We start from the raw sequence: 21,230 nt of genomic DNA, 5'->3' as shown, positions 1-21,230 counted from the left end.
TTGCATATTTGAAATTGCATTTTATAAGCTAAAGGGGGAAAAAAATAAAAAGAAGCAAGTCTGAAACCTATTTGGAATTTTAAAAGCTTTCATAACAACCTTACAGCCATGCAGACCACATTAAAAAATTGAAAATCTTCCACAGATGACATAGGCTTAGAGGCAATTTTTGCTACAGAGCACATGAATAACCATCATTACGACACATCAGACTCCCACCTCTGATCACAGTTAATTAGAAGAAAGCCTGTGTCACTAAGCCATTGCATCATATGTTTAATCAACAAAACAGGACAGAGTCCTCATGTAATTCTAGTGACTGCACAAATTCATATCACAGACTGTTTTACCTTATACCATTCAAAAAATATTTTGAGCTTGCAATTCAAGGAGGGGAACAGGACCTAAAGGGATGGCTACCATCAACCTGTCTGCGACAGATTACAATACTGTGGTGGGTGAAAAGGCCTTGATGTTAGTGATAAGATTTTTTTTTGTATGAGAACAGGGATCCCTGGACACAGGAACTCAGAAATGCAAAGTAGAGCTAACAGTGTGAACATAAAGACTACTGGAAACATCAAGAGAAGCATGCACAGGATGGTCTCATGATTTACAAATCAAGACTTGGAAATTCTCTTCTCCCAGGCGGGGTCTAAAGGAAAAGTATTATTTAATCTTGGGCAAGTCACTTCCTGTCACTGTGTCTCAGATTCCCATTTTAAAATAAGAACAACAGGAATCCTTTTTTCCATTCTACATCTTTTTTTGGCTTATGTAAATAATATAGTGCCTGGGGCAAAAAAAAATAATCTCTCATGAGGCTAAATACGGAGTATCTATCAGAGCGAGATACAGGAAAAAAGTCCCAGTGATAAGAGTAATCAGTATCTCTGTATTTGGATTAGGGCATTAAATATAAGAAACCCAGTATAAACGTGTGCTTCACACAGATTTCTGTATTTCACCTGGGAATAACCTTTTCTCACTTTCTAAATTCTGCTTAGAAGCAGAAGTGTAGTAATTCTATCTTGCAAGGTCCCTCTATAATCTGCTCGGGGCTATGTCTCTCTCCCCCACCAGGCAGTAACATGCAAAACCAAGGAAAGCTTGAGACAACCTTCAGAGTAACAATCAGACGTGGTCTGCAACTTTACACTGTATAAAGGTGCAAGAAGTTGCTTCACTTTGCCATATGATAACAAGCAGACTGCCATGGACTCTTGAAGGATTTGTAAACTGGCAAAGAGAAGAAGTATAAGCATCCCACATGGGCCAAGTCCTCAAGAAAACAGACATGGTCATGAGTTTTTCAATGAAGTATTCAAGGACTGAATTAACACATCTTCACTACATTTAAAAATTTTTAAACAAATTTGCAGATTAGACAATCCAAATTATTCTTGGATTCTCTTATTTTCTTTGGAAAGCATTCCCAGAATTTCAACGTTTTTCTTTCATTCTCTATTTATAGACTTAATGTTTTTAAAGATCTAAAAACAAAGAGAGGGATTTTAAGTTATTAAAATTGCTCAACCTACATGATCATTCTTCCCTTCTTACAGATTTGCAGTTCACAAACACATTTCCAGGTTTTAACCTTTCATCCTAAATCAAAAATGGAAATCACAGTACCAATTTTAACAGAATGAAGGTATCACCTTTCCAATTTTAATACGCACTGTTAAATTACAAATAATTAAAGACAATTCAAAATAAAGGGCAATTAAGCCCAGTTTGTAGAAGATGCCACACAGTTTATGCTTAGAAAATTAGGGAATATGGAGCCAAAAGGTTAAAAAACCCCAAAATCAAACAAAGAGACCAGCAACACTCCCTTCTAAAAAAAAAAATAACCCACACAACCAAAAAAATGCAAAACGAAAAACCCCAAAACAAACAGGATAAAAAAAAAAGAATAATAGTAACAGCATAAAAGAACAGAAGGAGAAATGACAGAGGATGGCATGACCAGAGTTCCCTAGTGCAAAAAATACTGCTGGGAAAAAAAAACCCAAGCAAAACACACTACACCAAAAACAGCCCAAACCCCACAGTTTCTGGGTCTTCATCCACCTCATTGGCTTCTAACAAGCTTCCTCTACAGACAATTAAGAAAAATTGTCCGCTTTTATACATCTCAAAATGCATGAATTGCCTCAGCAAGTGCAAGTTTCCTAAACCAAAACCTCAATTCAAGTTATTATTCAGTGTCTATTGGTAGCATACCAACATAAAAATGAAGCTGTATGCACAAATATATATATACATCTTGTGATGTTATGGCTGTGATGCAAAGGTAATGCAATTAGACAGACTGAAATTTATCCAGAGCAGAGCTATCACTTTAGAAAAATAAAGTGGCATTAATAATTACACAGTCAACGTTTGAGGTTCATACTTCATAAACCACAAACTCATGTGCTCAATTCCTAAAACAACAAATCCAGTGAAGCATTTATGCTGCAGGCAGACTATCTTAAAACATATGCTACGTCATTAAGTATATGTGCTACTAACTAGTTGCCATATTTCAAGTTTCCTTCACACAGTACTCTAGTGAATATCTGGTATGTAACATGAATATATCTGGGGCTCCTAGAACATTTACCAACTTGTAAAAAGCACATCTTAACACTTCCAACCTAAAAATTACGTCTTAAGGAGTATGAAGATTCCTGCATTACAAAACAAATTGTTTTCTGTCAACAAAAATAACCCAAGAGATCAAAATAAATTATAATAATTCTTAGGTATTTAGAAAAAAGCATACCCACCTTTTCATCTAGATTTCCATTACGGTCAAACTGGTAGAGTGGTGCCAGATGACTCATCATCCACCAGCTAAAACTCAGTGGGTCTTTACACTGAACTGTGTCAAACCCAGACACACTTTCAGAAGTACTTGGCCGTTCAAAGATATTCTTTAGGGTTGTATTCACCAAGCTCCAGAAACACTGTAGCAAATGCAAAAGGTAATTTGAACTGTCTCCAATAACAAAACCTATGTTAACAATTTTTTCTACGACATTGTCCTATAGATTAATTTGCTTTTACAGAGAACAAGCAGGATAACAGTCATTTAAAGAAAATAAGAAAAAGCAGTTGTGAGTATTACCACAGGAAACTCAAGGCTACCTTAGAAAGTCGTCTCTCAAATGGCAGTAGAAAGCAATGTGAAAGGACAAGCTTGGGCCACCAGGGCAAAACTTCACAGGCAAAACTAAAAGCTGATGGATTGATGACATGCAGACAGGATGGTGCCCCAATACTCACAAGAGAAAGATTAGGGTTCTTTAATGAAGAATTGTTAAAACATATTTTTGAAAAACTTCTAGTGCCAGACTATCCTAACCAAGAGGAATACAGTAGGTGGTGGAGAATCAATCTGAAAGACAGCAAACAGAGATCCCAGTTCCCTGTTTTGTCACAGTCTGTTCCAGCACTGATAAACTGATTAATTCTCAATGACTCAGACCCTTGCCTATATCACAATATTACTACTTCTTACAGCCTGTGCCTATCTTTCCTACTTTTAAGAAAGCCTTTCTCTGGGACTGCTTTGCATGTGTATTTCACCCACGTTAGCTGGATCCTGGTAACAAAGACAGAAACATGAGCTAGCTGGGTCATTGTTCTGACTGCACCCATGTTTCTAATGCCTGGAGATGACTCGCTGTGTGACATATCACAGAAACTGCAAATAAATTTTTTTAAACGTAGGTAAACATGACTTTTTGTATTTTGCTCTTCCACAAAAAGAATAGAAATTTCACAGTATATTCCTTTGCTTTGCTTTCTTTAGCACTAGGAGTGCTCCTTATCAAGGCCCTAGGTCATAACCCAACAGCACACTGCAAACCTAAAGTCAGGATTTCATGCACATTCAAGACAGTGACCCAAGGCATCACAGTCAGCATGCAGTTCTCCTGGAGCAAATATGAGTTCAGTCCTACCATCAAATCTGTGTATTCATGGCCATATGGGAACATTTAGTGACTCTACTGCACACATAATAGTGTTCTTCCACCTCTGTATTAGACCCTTTATTTCTGTGGTCCAGCAACTGAATAAGTAGAATCCATAGTTCTTTAATGCAGGGACAGGAACAATGGCTAGTGGTAAGAGCCTCAGAAGGTCGCACCTGAAAGAGAATATAGAATAAAATTATTCACAGAAGTATTAATTTTTGAAATGGTGTTTTATATATATCAATATTTCTTCTTGTCTTGGCTGTTTGGTCTGAGGGGGTTTTTTCAGGTAAATAATATAGTTACAATTACACATTCAAAGGTACGTTATTTCACTAACATCCCAAATATCTCTCTCATACAACACAGACTCTTTCCTAATTCTACATAAATTACAGGTTGTGCTATTTCCTAGTTTCTTCTGATCCACTCTCAGACATTATTTAATCACAAAAAATGGCATTCCATGTCCTAAATGAAAAGTTACAATAAATACTAATTCACTGTCTGACAGTAGGGAAAAGAAAATGATTGATTACATTTTCTTGATGTTCTTGAGAAGAAAAAGATTTCAAGTTATTTACCAGCTATTATTGTTATTTTTAACTGAAAAATCCTTAATGACTAGGCATAATGCTAGTAGAATATGTTGTTGTTGGCATGATGAGGATGTTAATGTTCCCACAACATTTCACAAAATCTGCTTTTCGGTAAATTTACTGCAAGGCATTCTTTTAATATGCAGAAAACAGCATATTTCAAATCATGTACATTACTTGATTACTATTCCATATTTAACAAAATTCACCCAGACTGATGCATTTCAAATGCAAAATAGTCTTCTTGTGATTCATCTTTCAATTTTACATTCTCTCAATTGTGAAACAAAACAAAACAGCAAAAGGAAGTGCTAAATACATTAAAAAAGTCTGTATGCTTTAATGATTTACAGATCTACCAGACCTGTATTTGAAATAATCATACTATAGATAAAGCTTCACTTACTCTATCCTTAGACACATGAACCCACTGAACAGAATTCAGAGGTGGCAAAAATTGTGAGAAAAGCATTGCTTAAAGAGCTTCGTTCAGCACCTTTTACCTTCAAGCAAGGACACAATGGCAGAAATGTAGACAGAAAAGAGGGAAACAAAGCAGCTTCTACTCATTTTATCCCTAAACAATGAGTAGTCCTAGTTTGTATAATCAACCTACACCTCTCTAAACCAAACAGAGGGGAATAGGTACCTAGAGAGATTAATGAATCTCACTGCAGAACTGTTGTTATCCTTCCATGACAATAAAAAGCACCTCAGGTGACTAGTTTAGCCAACTAACTCCTAGCCATCCACATGTGATGAGGTGGATCCTGAATTTTTATATCCTCATGTTTTTTTCTGATCCATTCACACACAGCTATTCTCAAATCACACTGGCACTTAAAATAATTTCTGAATTTAGAAACCTAACAGTGCAAATTAAAAATTAAATCAAAATATGCAATGTCAGTGACAGCAGTCACTGTGTGAGACATTATAGAAGTGGGAGTGAATGACTAAAACCCTACACTTTCACAGTCAGAACAAGTATATCACCAATCATTAAAAAAATCTGTATAACATTCTATTAGGATGCAAGCTTCTTATTTATTATTCACCTTTAGAATATGTTTACAACCACAGTTTCATACAGCTCCAAATCAGGTTTAAATAATTTTAATTATATATATGAACTTACATTCATATACAATAAGTGAAACAACTTGTTTTTTCTCCCTCTCAAAAATCCTCTTTATCCTATGAAATTTGCATGGAAATGAAACCTGATCTATTTTATTCACTTTCCACATATACTCACAGTATTTCTCTCCTCACATTTTTAGTTAAGGACCTGTTACAGGAATTTCTCAACAACCTGAACTAATTTTATGTAAATATTATCTTAAGAATATATAGTATGGCCACTAAATTATCTTGAAAAAAATTAATTATTTAACTATTAACTTCCCAAAACTGAAGTGCCTCAAAAATAACTGGCTATGACTCACCACCAAAGAGCAAAACAGATCCTGGAAATGAGCAGTTACTTATTAAACACAGGAGGTTTTTATAGAAGTATTAGGCATAGAAATGATTTTAGAAATTAGTTTCATGCTTTCTATGTGGACGACCAGTTGTTGCAGCAAGGTTCCTTCACCTACTGTTTCCATCTGTTACTGTGCTGTTCTACAAGACTGCAGGAAATGTGCAGATCTGTTCAGGATAGAGTCTGGGTACTACCATCAAAGCAAGACACCACACAGATACTGCTTAGACTAAGGATAGCCACAATACTGCTTTCTTCAGAGATATTCCACATTTCCTCTCACAACATCCTCATTTCAGTATCTTGGTAAGAATGTTGAAAACCCAAAGTTGTGGTGCTGTTGGGACAATACAGCTCTGGTGCCAGAGGTGCGGCTGTAAAGGCAGAAGAAGGTATCCACGGATATATATTTCTCTGCCAAACATGTCTCAGAGTACACTGGACTCAGTCCATGATCCAAGTCAAGCACCTTGATATCAGAGCTGCCCAAGAAACCAATCTGACAAGATGAGTCTGGAACAGTAGAGTTTATGTCCCTCTTTCCAGGGATATCCACAAATGTTAAGAGCTGCATTCATGAATGTTGTCAACCAAAAGCCCAAGGACATGTTTTAGTTATGAGCCAATGTATGAGTTGCATTTTCAACAATTTTGAGGGATGCTATTTCCATTACAGGAAGACACAGGTTGTATACTATAGGAGTCAGTAGTGCAAGCTTCACTTCAGAAATTAATCTCAAATAGAACTAATTCAAGCAGCATGGCCCACGCCTAGAGTAAGCTTAAGAAAAAGCAGCGGTAAAACGATCTTCTCTCTTTGTAACGTGGCTCTGTGAAAGCATGTAGAATCTGTCATTTTATCATCTGATATTTCCAAGCCTACCATCAAGCACCGTGTTCAACAGATAGATACTATTTGAATATTCTGTTATAAAATATTACTCTCATCTATTTGCCTTTTGTCAGGGGAGAAGGTTGCAGTATTATCTGAATTTAATAGATCAAAAGTGATTTTAAAAAGTAACAGTTTTCCACAGGAAGGTATTTTAAAAGAACAGTTATCAAAGGCTAGTACAGCCATTACCTGCACCCTCAAAAGTAACATGAAGAAGAGGAACTCTATTTCTTATGCTTTTGTACTAGGAAAACATAAATTATACAGTGGTCACTGCTATTTTTTCTCAGAGTTCAGTCCTGCATTCATGGATCAGACATGTCCATCTAAAGCATGTTTCACAATGACACAAAGATTACACAGCTCTTTTACTGGCTGCTATATGGAGCTATTATGACTTTCTAGCTCTGGAGTGCTCAAAACAAGTGAGAAAAATACTGCAGCTATAGAAGGAAAGAAAAAGGAAAAGAGAAGACACAGAAAAGTTTTCCCATGACAAATGCAGAAGTGCTGTAACAAAGATGAGGTGATGGAAATAGGCACACAGCAACAACAAACTGTAATATGACATTCTCTAAGTGTCCAGTTACCTTACTGCCAGGATTAGAGTTATCCTCTTTTTGTTCCTGTTCAGAGAGTTTGAAAAGACTTTTTTTTTTTGCATTTATCTAAACCTTTTAGACTGTGCCATGTTTGGCATTAAACCTGGAACACTGAACTTGGAAAATGTGGCACTCACTTCTGCTCTGTACACAGTGCATTTCAATATTACTGTCTCATTCAACTGCCAGATGGTCATGAATAAATATAACACAATTTGAGCTCCTAACAAATAACACTCTTTAAAACATGGAAATACAAAGCCATACGTAACATTTACAACTAAGCACTAAGAAGTCATCTATGCACTGGTGCAACACCCAATTCATATGGTTCCCAGTACAAGCACCTATCTGCCCATGGCCTGTATAAGGAAAAAGAGTTACCTTTGTATATTTGTTGATGGCCAACGCTATTAAATCAGATATGAGATTTCCACAGTGTTTTTCAAATAAACTGGTATTGGTTAGATTCTCTCCAGTTAGATTAATGAAATGGTTAGCATATACGACTTGTCCTAAAATACAAAAGAAAAGTAGAATTGTTTAGTACTAGGTTTGGTTCTAGCAATACAGAACAGACAGGATTTCTCTTCTAAGATCTATATATATATATTTTAGAATGGGCTTGTTGACCTGTATGTAATTTTAATTTACAAATTCATGTGAGAAAGCTCATCCTAAATTCAAGCTAATCTCCATCATTGCACTGAAATCTGGTATTATTCAGGTTGACAGTAAAAAAGCTTGGCATGTTACAGCCTTTGATTGGCACAGATTTTGCAGAGGAATAAAGATTTATTTATCTGCAAGTTCCTCTTTGTCACATGGCAGTGCGCATGTTCTGGAATCATGACATGTTTTGCAGATATGCAAGTTGATGACAAACAATTCTGGAGAGGTCTAACACTTTCCTTTGGATGTGTTGATGTAGAAAGCTGGCATGATCGTGTTCCAACTTGAGCATTTGTAGGCATTAACAGATAAAAATGGTGAAGTTAAGAGGCTGTAAGATCTTATCCCGCAAGCTTTTCAACAGTACATCTCCTTTGCCATCAGTGGAGCAGACAATATGTAAAATCAGACTGTATTTTATTCCTGGAAATATAAGGTGAAGCCCTGAATCCACTATCCTGCCACTGGTCTCAGCAGTGTGAAGTTTCCACTCAGAACACTTAACAGAATGAGATAAATACCTAGGAAATTCTAAGCACATAAGAATATAAGATAATGTATGTAGAGATATGAATGTCTTGACTAGTAAATTTTGTTTTTAAAAATCACCAGCTTTCTTTTACAAAGATAGATGACTGCATTATAACTCAGAACATTATCTAGAAATAAATATTGAATTCTGGAAAATAAATTGCCTCCAACAGTTTCACTATCCTTTCTCCAAAATGCTCTAAAAAAGGCAAACAAATCCCACAATGGATTATGAAAGAAACTTAGAATTATGGAACAAAAAGCCAGCCTACACACTATACAGTAATGTAGAAACAGAGAAAATGTGTCAATGGGAGCAAGGCTGTGTTGTGACAGCACTCAGAGCAGGCAAAAGCTAATCCAAGAGTTCAGATTCAACACCAGTTACTGGGGTAAGCAAGCATATAGTGCCTTCTTTCTATACCTCAACATTACTTCAACTGATGCAATTCCTATATGGAATTTATATTCACAGCTTATAATCAGGTGGTGAGAGGGAAGGCATGGCTGTAGTGACACACCAATTGTAAAAGAAAACACACTTTTGTGGTTTATATTGGTAGAATGGACACGGAAAAGAGATATAAGCCTCACAAAGCAAATAAAGTTCTCTTCTGTATTTTAACAATTCTTCAGCAAACTGAACTACTCTGAAATTGAGTTTTTCAATTGCATTCTATGACCTTTTTAATCTAACTTCTATGAACAGCTTACTCTTATCAACTTACTTTTTGCCCTTTTAAAGCCTTATAAATTTTTTTTAAAAAGATATTGCTTTGCCCTTTTCTTTCTGTACTTTTATAAGCTCCCCTGATTGAGGCTTCTCCTTTTGCCCAATATTTTCTTAGTGTCACACATGGTTAGCAATACAAATTCTCTCCTCCAAGAATCCTTGTTCTGGTCCATGCCTGGACACTTTTCCTACATTGCTGTCATCAAATTGCCATTCATTGTTATGCATTCTGGATATCTGTAAATGTTTTTATTTGTGATGTCAAGAAGTGCACTGTTATTAAATATTTAGTATGTTGCATCAGTTGAGTAAAACTCTGTGATCTTTGTTTTGACAGAGAAAATTCCTAATACAATTTTATTTAATTTGAGCTGCACAATGATTCAGAAAGAACCTCTCTTTACCATATTTGAGTTTACCCCATTAAACACAGCTATGCTTAAAAACTACCCAAAGCAGTTTTGATTCTGGACAAATCAAGATGGGAAAATTAGCTAAGTCATATGTAAAAGAATAAGTTCAAGAAAAAAGTCTGCATACTTACTCTTCAGTTTTTCACTTAGTACATGAAGAACTTCTAATACTAGCCAGTTAATATCCAAATGGAGATGTAGTAAGTGCCATGATGGAGGAAAAACCTGTGATTAGAAATACATTTACTTATATTTAACATTTCTTTAGTGAATTCTGGATACAGTGCTAAGACAGGGTGGTCAGGCTTTGGAACAAGCTGCCCAGGTTTAGTGGTGAAATCACTATTCCTGGAAGCGTTCAAAAACATGTGGATGTGGCATTTAGGGATATGGTTTAGTGGAGAATGCTGGAGTAATGGTTGGACTTGACATTCTGAGACGGACTGCAATGAACATTATGAATATCTATGATCAAATACAAACACCATTCAGTTCAAGAAAAAAAAGAAACAAAAACTTTCATTACAATTCTGCCTATAAGAGTCTATTTAAGAAGTTTTGATTCAAGCTTGACAAATTACAACACCCTTAGTTAACCTTTTCTTTACAGAGAAGCATTATGTAGCACAAAAATTGCTAAAGTGAGCTCCTAAAATAACTCAAAAATGTTAGTATTCTCTTCCTAATGGTTTACTTGAAATCACTGTTTTTAATCAGCTCAACTGCTACTGATAAGCTAAACAAAGATCCAAAATTCTGCTTCTCAGCAGATCATTCCTCTCCAGATACTAGTTTATACAACATAAGCCTGAAATTCCTTTTCTGGCTTTATAAAAGATTTGAAAGCATTAGCTATGTGTATGAACAAATCCTAATGGTGTATACTTCAGTAGTATTTAATGCTGCTGTGCCTCCTTCCACATCTGCACTTTTCTTTTATAAAAGATCTTTTCCCATTCTGAGTCAGATTCAAAATGTATTTTTAAAGAAATGCCCCTCCTACTGGGATGCTCAGAAAATATAAACATTACTACAGACAAACACCAAGGAACTTTTTAAACAAGCTATGCTAATTCAAGCCTACTTATCTATCTGTAATTGGTATTATCATTTGTATACTATAGGAAGAATTCTAAAGCTACAGCACAAAAATAGATAAATAAAACAACAACAGAAAATCCAGATCTAATTAGTTGTATTTACCAAGTACAGGATGGCATTTAATAAAGAAAAAAAAAAAACTACAAACCAAAAAGATGAACTTCTATTAAGCCAAAGCTTTTCAAGTTAAATACATAATGCCACATAAAAAATTAAAATTATAAAAAGACACAAACCTTTGCCTGATTTTGAATAGTAAATGCTGCCAGGACATTACTAGGAAGTTCACAAAGGTGACCAATGTGCACAGTCAAAGCATGAAGCTCTTCCACCAACACTGACGGTAACTGAGCTTCTAGTTCTTCATAAGGCTGCAGCACTCCATCATTTTCTACCTTAGGGGGTTCCAGATACCTGAACGTACAGAAAAATACATTACACACAATCAGAAAACAGGTAAGTAGCAGCTACACAAAGCTCAGTACCGAATTTAGTAAAATGTGTATAAATCTCACCTGAAGATGAAAACTTTCACATAGTGCAAAAACCTAAGACATTGATGCCTGATGCTCTCTGCTTCAGAGTGCAAGTGTGCAGCTTGACCTGAAATAAAAGAGACCAGCAGCTTAAAGCAGAAGACAAGCACACCATGACTTCTTTAACATTTGCATTCTCCACAGTAATTAGACCAGACCACTGGAAAGACATCCTCTGAGGACAAGCTGGGAAGTGACTGATGGTAAACACCCACTTCTAAATGTCATCTTGCCAGAGAGACCCATTCTTTGTCTTATTATCTCAGGCATATAACCAAATACAGATAGAGATTCCCGACTGCTTCCAAGACACCTTCAGTAAAGACATGGGTAAAACAATTTATCAGTACCCTTTTCTCTTGACAGACTTAAACTGTGATAAGGTTCAATAGTAAGGTACAAATAAGTTCAATAAGGTGAACTTATTTGTAAATACGCTTTGTAACTTTTCCTTGGAAGCATCACTGTTGCACAGAACCTGTAGCTGTATAATGCTAAGAGCCATCCATTCACAATCCTGCCTTTCACTTGCAGCTCTGTATGCTTTCAGGCAGATATTCTGGCTATGTCTCCTTTCCTTTGTTCTCTGAAGCTGCTGTTCTCAGGGTGTTTCCATCCTCACCTTGCACCTACAAGCTCAAACACCCCCATTAGAGCAGAGATTCCCTGGAGGTTATCGCCACTGTGTGAGAATCACTCCTTATTTATTCCTACACCTTGCCTTGTAGCTTTCAGCTTATATTAGAGGAAGATGAAACTTAGTGCATAACAAACAAAATACAGTCATTTAAATACCAAATAACTACTGCCCAACAATATATATACACACAAAAGCTTAGCAAGCAGTCAGACTGCAACATGTGTAGCTGATTACAACACATGCAGTTTATTCAGAGCATCTTTGATGCAAGCATCAAATGAGGACCTTGAGCAGGACCAAATGAAAGTGCATCATCCTAGAGGAGATGCATGGCAAAAACTTGGTCACCTACTATACTGGGCTGCACAGCCAGGGGAAGTTCTCCTTGCTCCTCTCTCCTCTCCCCAGCTGACTACTGGGGAGTATTCCCATCTTTTGATCTTGCTCTCACTCTCCCTTTTGCTTTTTCCCCCTCATCTACTCCAATTAACATGGAAGTTCATATATGACACTTGTTACAGATGTCAAAAATAAAGCTTTGTGCATACAAGCCTCAACATCTTCTGAGCAACAACACTCAGTGGGCAAAGCACACCAACTGGTACAAGCACCAGAATATTCCAGCGTGCAGCCTACCTGCATCCTATCAGAAGCCAAAATGAACCACAAGTTTAGACCAGAGTGAACTGATGCTGTTAAAGTAATTATTTATAGATATGACTGCTGATTTGTAGCAATAACAAATACTGTATCCTAAATTCTCAGAAGCTCTGTTTAAACAAAATTTTGTATTACAGTATTTTCATATGCCTTCTACATTAGACAGTTCTCAGTACAAAGTCTCCAAAGCTCATCAAGACTGATAGGAAATGAAACAATGTACAATATTGATACCTATATGAACACACGGTACAACATAGATTTACTGAGCCAAAACTCTTAAGTGGGGTTTTAAACAGGGGTGACAGCACATTTATTCAAGACATCAGTAATGACTAACATCACCCCACTGACCACTTTAAATACTTCAATCCTCATGACACCCTTCTACTACTAGCCCACTTCTATAAAAAGGGAACTGAGGCACAGCTGAATCAGTGACTTGCTTCTGATTCACAAAGAAAACCTGGTGCAAAGCACAAATTTCATTTTACTAGCTTAATTGACAAGTGGAAGAATGGGATACAAAGAAGAGAAGGCAACCAAGAAGGTGCTTAAATTTAAGTGAAAAAACCCTACAGAAGAGTTTCTTGATGTTGAAACATACAGTTCTGTAGTTGAAACCTACAGAACAGTTTCTTGATGATGAACTGCATATGAAAGAAGCTTGATGATAAATTCACATCAATTATTTAAATGGCAGAACATCACAATATTAAAAAACAATAGTAATGTGTAAAAATATTCACTCATGGAACACTAGCACATTATCTGTAATGAGAAGACACTATAGACAGTTTATTTCTGAGTAATTACTGAACTTCTCAACTTGCTAAGTAATTCAGCCTTCAACTTACAATAAGCCCAAGGCTGCAATAATCCTTCAGAAACATGCTGCTTCTCATGCCTCAGTATTTAATTGAAGGAAAGCATTTTAGAGTGATCCTGTTTCATCAATCCTACTACAAAGATAAACTAAGTTTGTAAATAACTCCAAACTAAGCAAGTCTAACTAACTTATTTAAACGTTAGCCAATGAAACACTGAAAAAAATCCAAGCCACTACCTTTGTAACTAAAATAATTGTTGGGATCTTCAATGAAATTTTTGGGTTTTAATTAAGAGTTAATAGTTTTGACAAATTCTACTCTTGGGGTGACCTTAAATACCTTAAGTGAAATTAATGCAAAATGCCCCACTAAGGATTGCTCTGTGCATCTACCATTACAGGCAAATCTGTTTCCAAACTGACTTCCAGCATTTCCACCATCTAGTTCCCTACTATTTTACCTCACTTGGTTGCCTCTATTTCTACCCTTATTGCAGTTTTTTGCTGCTTGTAAAGGAGCTGTTGTGAGGCACAGTCCAAAATCCCCTGGTCAAGAGTCAAAGCACAAGCGTGATCTGTGAGAATTTACTTCTTTAATGAAAGGTAGTCAGTTGCCTATTGCAGTGTCAAATTAAATTCATAAAACTTACCAAAATCAGATGAACTCATTTGCACTAGGTTTTCCAGTCTGTATATCTGTTGCCTAATTAAAGGAATACAAAGGTTTACGATATTTATATAAGTAAAAGTTGTTTAACTCCACTTTAGTAAGTGCAAAATAGGACAGAGAAAGGTAAGAGGTGTTTCTTACTTTGTAGTTCTGAAAAAGCTTATGGAAATGTAACTCAGAAAAAAAGTTTTAGTGAAAGACAATGGACATATCCAAGTGTGAAGGGATGACACTGAATAGACTTTGTGCATGTTTATAAATCATTAAACACAGTAAAAAATCCCCAAACAATTGGCTGAATATTGGGGAAGGCAAACCCCCTCAAAAGCCATTCACATACAAGTGATTTTGCCACAAGCATAACTCAGCTTCATATTTGTCCACAGAGTAAACCTAAAAGTTAGCCCCCATGCCATACACTCAGTACACACTAAATTAATGCAGTTGTGAATGTGCATTAGTACATCCTGTCTACAGCTTCTCCTGCCTCCTGCTTAGGGAGGTCAGCTCCTTAATTCCAGCATAAAGCATAAACAGCAACAAATGGAGTAGAGTAAAAGGAGGTGTCTTTAGAAAAGTTAAAGCTCAGTTCAGTTTTGGAGAGGAAAGAGAACATTTTTAAAGAAGCCCAGTGCCACTGCAAATGAATATTTAAAAAAAAAAAGCTGTAACACAGGTAAATACTCAGCCATATTCTGTTACAACTGTTATTTGCAAGCGGTCTTCCAGTAGAATCTCCACAGAGATAAAGCAGTACTAAACGGAATATATGAAAAGCACAACTGTGTCAGACAGACTTTTGAAAGAAAATGCTGCATAAATTGAGGAGGGAGCTCTCTGCCTCATTTCTTATACAGTCAAAGCAACAACTACTGAAGGATTCTAAAATAGGCTACTTGGATCTAACACAAATCAAATGTTCTTGAGAAAAAAACCCTGAAAACTAGGAAGCATTTAAAAGACAAGAAGCATCTAAAAGACAAAACTACGGGTTGTAACTTGCATATTAAAGTGCATACAGGCAGTAAAATGATCTTCCTTTACTCTATCTTGTTTTCTTGGATAAAGCCATGTCAGCTACCCTTCCATCATTTAGGTGGGTTGTAGAGTTTTTTGTCTGTTTTGAAATCAAAGTTGAATTTCTGCCTGGATTTTTCCAGGATTTCAACCATGTAAAAAGGAAGGAAGTCTGAAGCAGGAGGGCTTTATGAAACAGCGCTGTTGAGACTGGTGTTTAGAGAAGGAAGGTACCAGAAAGGAGTGACACAGAAAAAAAAAGAAAAATACTCTCCAGTGAATTGACAAAGACAAAACACAGTGGGCTGATAAAATTAAAGCACAAACTGGGCACAAGAAACATAACAAAAATACGATTATTTAAATAAATCATTTTAGTTTTAATTTGCATTTATACCTCGAGGATTGATCCTCATGGCTGTTAATCATGAAATCATTTGATTTGCAAACATACATTCTGACAGACAAACTGGTACTTCTGTTTCTTAATCAAAGATATATTATCTTAATAGACCCACTTAAATGGTTACACAGTCTCAATCACTTTGACTCACACATCTATCACATGAAAACCCATAAGTAAAACTTTTACTATGCAACTACTATTTTAACTTGCAGTTCTGCAGTATACTATTATTTATTACAATATTAAGAATTGTAAATAATTTTAAATTACAATTATTAAGCATAATCTCAGACATTCAAAGATACTAGCTTTCTGTAAGCATATATTTAAACATAGATATTAACTGCACTTCATAAATTTAACTATTTACATCCACCCTATCCTCAAAAACTATTGTAACTTGTATTTAACATATTCAATTTCCTCAGTGGAAAAAGGAGTTTTCCTACTTTCAGTTGTCAACTGCTCTATAAAGAAACTGTTCCATTTTATGACTGAACAAATGAACTGAATGCTTTTGCAGAGACATTCCCCCTTTGCAGAGGAACTTGCCACACCAAAAGACAACCTAGCAACCAAACACTCAGCCAAGAGTCAGCTGAAATCCATTACTCCTACCAGGTCAGTAGGTTTTAAAGAATGTACAGCTTGAACAACTTAAAAACCACATTATGCCTTATGTTCATCTCTACTACAATTACAAGCAATTTACACTACAGGAAAAAAACTTTAAAAATAGCCATTTCATTCAACATTCCTGTGTCAGTGATTTTATGCTAATGAACAGTTAAAAAATCAGACTAAATACTGAAACTTTTAACTAAATTATAGTCCTATCTTCCACTTTATATCTTTGGGGTTTTTTTTAAAAAACACAGTGAAGTCAAAGCTTGCATCAAACAAGCAAAGCTAAATAATAGTGCTTTTAATACACTTCCAGTCATCTATGTCACCATGTTCCAATAAGCCAGACCCTATTAATCATGTTGCACATCATGCCCTTGGTCATACCCTAAAGGGATGGAAGAATCCCCTGCAATGAAAGGAATGATGGAATACATCACATATTTGTGAAATTATACAAAAGCTCCTCTCCCATCCACTCTCTGTATGTGCTGTACATCCTGAGGATTATCAGCAGCAAAGAGGATTATCAGTGATCTGTGTATTTGCATTGACCAGATTAAGCATCTACATTGAATTAGTCAAACACTGAGTAACTGTATCTGAAGAGATTGCTGAAGCTATCCTAATCCAAACAATTGAAGAAAGCACTGCATCCAGCATTTATAGTATTTGATTTTTAACCTCCATTCTCCTTTATGCACAAAAAAATCTTCAAAAGACAACTTCCATTACATGGGTAGCACAATCTCATTCAAGGAAATCTTACATAGTCTGTTCATATAATTCTGAAGCTCGACCCTTCTAAATTAACCCCAACACTCTGTTGTAATAACTATACTTAATTTTTTTTTATCTGGTGATGCCTCAGATATGCATCACACTACTTAGAAACTTAATAATAAGTCACCTAATATTAAGAATCCATGACACAATGTAGTTCTTCCTGCAATTCCATCTGTGTCTTATCCATCACTTACTGGAGCATTAAACAGACAGCATTAATCATTTTTAGATGCATTGCACAGCTCATGGTCTTTTATGATGTTACTTTTAAAAATGTGAAGTTTGCTACACCCTTACAGCAGGTATAATCACAGATGTGGATTAATTATAAAATACAATGTTATCATACCTAAGTAATCCAAAGAGAAATCCACAGGATTCAACTAATGCCATTTCAGTAACCCACTGAAAGCCAAACAATTCCACTGTATTTTCTTCATAGTCATTTGGAGAAGGATCTAGTCTCAGCAAAACCCTGCAAAACAGAGCCAACAATATTCATACATTTTCCAGTAATAAACCTATGGAATACAACATCTACAGCTGGCTTATGCACCGCCAATACTTTCTGAATGTATCAGCAACATGTACACGACAGATGTCTCAAAGACAGTTGTACCTTTTATAGCAATATGATCTATAGAAATATGACATCTCCTAGCTTCAAAAGCATAAAAACAGGAAGTAGTCACAGGTCACAGTAGATTTTGGAATCAAAAATTAACAGGTTACCCGCTTGATGCATTTTCATAGTTAAAAAGGAGCTGAGATATAATACACAGACTGTGAAGAGAAGAGGCTGCTATGTAAGATAACACACTGCCCTGTATGCTTGAGATCTGTCTCAAGGTACACTACATACCTAGTAATTAATGCTAGAACATACATTTATTCATTTACATAGATTTAATAATATTTATACTGAACACACTGCTAAAAGCACACTTTTAGGCAGATGAACATATGAGGGTCAGAATAGGACCTTGTCATTATAGCTCAAGCTAACACTAGGCCATAATTAGACCTTGCTTTTGTTAAAGAAAAATTAAATAAGATCAGAATTACAATTTTACTCAAAGTGGAGAACATTAGACACCTGTGTCAAAACATTATAATTGTGCAAATTAAAAAAATGTTTCATTACCATGCATTAAAAAAATCGCAGCAAACTGCATGACAATATGGTAAATTATTTCAGAATTTTCCCACTGCCTTTCATAAAATAAACCCACATAGAGGAAGCTCAATTCTCAATTATGTAAAAACTATTTTTATTTTAAAAGTTAAAAGTATATACTAGGCAAGCACTTAGTTTCCATTATATTACACACCAAATTCATATTCTGCTTGAACTATGCACTATTTCCGATTTCATTTCCAGAGGCAAAAAGAGAATCTACTGAATAATTAGCTCCACCTCCCATAACACTTTAGTTCACTTGGTAACTTCCTGAACACTGGACTGTTTTGAAGCCTCTAGAAATTAAATCCAGCTACTCCAGTTCCAAGCAACCAAGACAGAAGGGTCTCTCACATGGAGGCTCTTTGAGGACTTTGCAATCCAGGTAGACAACATAAATACACAGTAGAAGAACAGTGCTATCACAACTGTAGTGACTGGGAAACCTGTCTACATACAAGCTCCTCAGTGAGTTCCAATGACAGAAACAATTTCCAGTGAAATGTTTCCTTGTCAGTGTGGAATCCACTACCGATATATTCATGCAGATGCAGGATCCCTCAATCATCTACTTGACGTCAATTTGAATGAATGTGCTCTGATGCAACTAAAGTATATGATAAATAAGACAAATAAATGGGGAGGTGCAGTGGACCCCCCCCGCTTAAGCCTTGACAGAAAACACTGTGGAAAATAAAGTAACAACACAAAATATAACACCTGGCAGGATGACAGACAGACAGTAAGATTAGGCTTTTGTAGGAAAAACAAGACAACCCCTGTGAAATCAGCAAACAGCACAAAAAACTAAGCTGAACAACAGACAGTAAGGCAAATAAAAATTAAACCAAAGTGACGTTTTAAAAATCTCACAGAAAATACTTATTTGCTATGCCTAGGTCTTCTTCAGAACCTTAAACCTAGAACGCATGCAAAGGTGAAGCTTTGAGAAAGATGGTCTTAAAGCTACTAACTAGGACAAGCTCCAGCAATTTGGGAAAGCCAGGCAGAGTGGAAAAGAGAGAAAAATGGCCAGCAGTTAATAAAGCACATTACTGAGAAAAGCAGTGTTGAAGTTTCCTCAGAAATTCAAGTGATCTGAGATGCTGTTGCCCAACAGGCCAGTTCTGAATTATCCTAACAGGCTTGTAAACAAACGTCCATTACATTGTCTTAAAAGTAAGTTCAGAAAGCTAAGAATTGCATCTAGAGCACCATTCAAAGCTGTTTATCAACACAGCAGCCCTTCGCACTTTGAAATCGCCAAGTTGATTTCAGGATCAGAGAGCTGGAGAACAAACTGATTTGGAAACCTGTGTAGCATTCAAAGGCACCAAACACAAGCGGAAAGAACACCTTAAAAGGCTTTTATATTTGTAATTCAAAAAAATCCCATACCTCTTAAGAGACCCACTTGCTAAATAAGACTCTGCAGAGAACCTTCTCCCTCCATTCTGGCTGTCAAAAGCACAAGAAAAGAAAGACGGCCTTGAGATCTCATGCTCCACTTCCATCGCCAGCTCCAGGCTTTCAGTGAAGAATTGGGATGCAGAGGAAGCCCCAAAGTCATCCTCCATTGTTTTCACCTGGCCCAGAAAATAAACAGATAAATACAAAAATACTCATAGCATTTCTTCAAATAAATTTCTCACTGTTACAACTCCATGTCATCCTTCAGCTCAAGTGGGGACACAGCTCTGACCAACTGTAACACTGAAGTAAAAGCTGAGAGACACCACCAAGAAGGGCAATTATGGTTGCACGCCTGCCACACAATTCTGCACCTTTCTGCAGACACATGTTCCTCGTTGAACAGAGCCTGTTCAAGAAGATACATCAGCAACTTAGAAAAAAACAAAAACAACATTTTCTTCTGGTTTGGCTCTCTAAATTAATTAGTGATGAGGTTAGACTAGCAGTAGGTTATAACATGGGGCAGGAATACGTTACAAAGCTACTTTCAGCAACACTTCATTTTATGATGAGACTAACTGTGCTATGGAAGTACATCACGTACTACAGGTGCACAACATGAAAAAAAAAATCTAACTACCTAGGAATCCAGAAAAAGAGAAACAAAACCAAAGAAGGATTATTACCATGTCCAAAAGAAGTTCACTACACAGTTAATATCAGTGTATTCATATTTTATTCAACATACTGAAAGGGCAGAACTAGGCAACAGGTGTCAGAGAATCCTCTAAAAATATGCAAACAATATAACTAAAATGCTAAATTAAAGTTTTCAGCTTCTTTGTTGGTAGATTTTGATATGGTTCTTGCAGAAACTAGTCTACACAATGGCTACAGGTTGGTAATACAGAGGCTTAACTAAAATATAAGCTCAAGGGAAAAGAAACAAAAACAAGAAAACAGTTTCTGTTCTACTTTCTCACATCCATTCACATTCCTGCAGAGCAGGCAGCTGGGCAAGTAGGAAAAGAATGACTTGTGTGCTCCAGTTTACAGCAGGGCCGTATGTGCGGGTGCTGGGGCAGCTGAAGGGAATGCTCCCAGCCACAAGAGCTCCCAAGGAACGCCTCTTCAGCCCGGGGAATCAAAATCGCCCGAGGGACAGAAACCCCCGGGGGGAAGAGTTACGTAAGAGGGCAGCCCTTCCCGGCCATAACTCCCATCAGTTCCATACCTGTCTACCACATCCCTGATGCAGCGGAAACAATTAAGCACTTTGAGCACCTCCTTTTCCTCCGAGCAGAACCTTCCAGGCGGCTGCAGTCCGCGGGCGGGAGCTGCAAAGCGGCGGGAGCAGCGCCGGGACGCGCCCAGGAGCACGGCCCGCACGTGTGACGCCTCGGCCCCGCTCGGCGCGGAGGCGCTGCCCCGGCGGGCCAGCCGCGGGCCGGCGGCAGAGGGACTCG

At 36.7% G+C, this 21,230-nt stretch overlaps 1 protein-coding gene across 1 annotated transcript in view; it reads right to left on the bottom strand.

The window, feature by feature from the left end:
- The window catches only part of MMS22L (MMS22 like, DNA repair protein), an 89,981-nt gene extending 68,773 nt beyond the window's left edge, over positions 1-21,208 (bottom strand). The window contains exons 1-10 of the mRNA XM_039728627.1: positions 20,999-21,208; positions 19,750-19,937; positions 17,521-17,646; positions 14,319-14,371; positions 11,519-11,606; positions 11,240-11,417; positions 10,034-10,127; positions 7,938-8,068; positions 4,031-4,144; positions 2,778-2,957 (exon numbers count right to left, since the gene is read on the bottom strand). Of these exons, the coding sequence (XP_039584561.1) occupies positions 2,778-2,957; positions 4,031-4,144; positions 7,938-8,068; positions 10,034-10,127; positions 11,240-11,417; positions 11,519-11,606; positions 14,319-14,371; positions 17,521-17,646; positions 19,750-19,928 (1,143 nt within the window). The 5' untranslated portion in view covers positions 19,929-19,937; positions 20,999-21,208. The remainder of the gene's footprint in view (positions 1-2,777; positions 2,958-4,030; positions 4,145-7,937; positions 8,069-10,033; positions 10,128-11,239; positions 11,418-11,518; positions 11,607-14,318; positions 14,372-17,520; positions 17,647-19,749; positions 19,938-20,998) is intronic.
- Positions 21,209-21,230: the final 22 nt, after the last annotated feature.

This window comes from Passer montanus, unplaced genomic scaffold (assembly GCF_014805655.1).
Source record: "Passer montanus isolate IOZ18808 unplaced genomic scaffold, ASM1480565v1 scaffold11, whole genome shotgun sequence".
NCBI lineage: Eukaryota > Metazoa > Chordata > Aves > Passeriformes > Passeridae > Passer > Passer montanus.
This window is presented reverse-complemented; position numbering and strand designations above follow the sequence as displayed.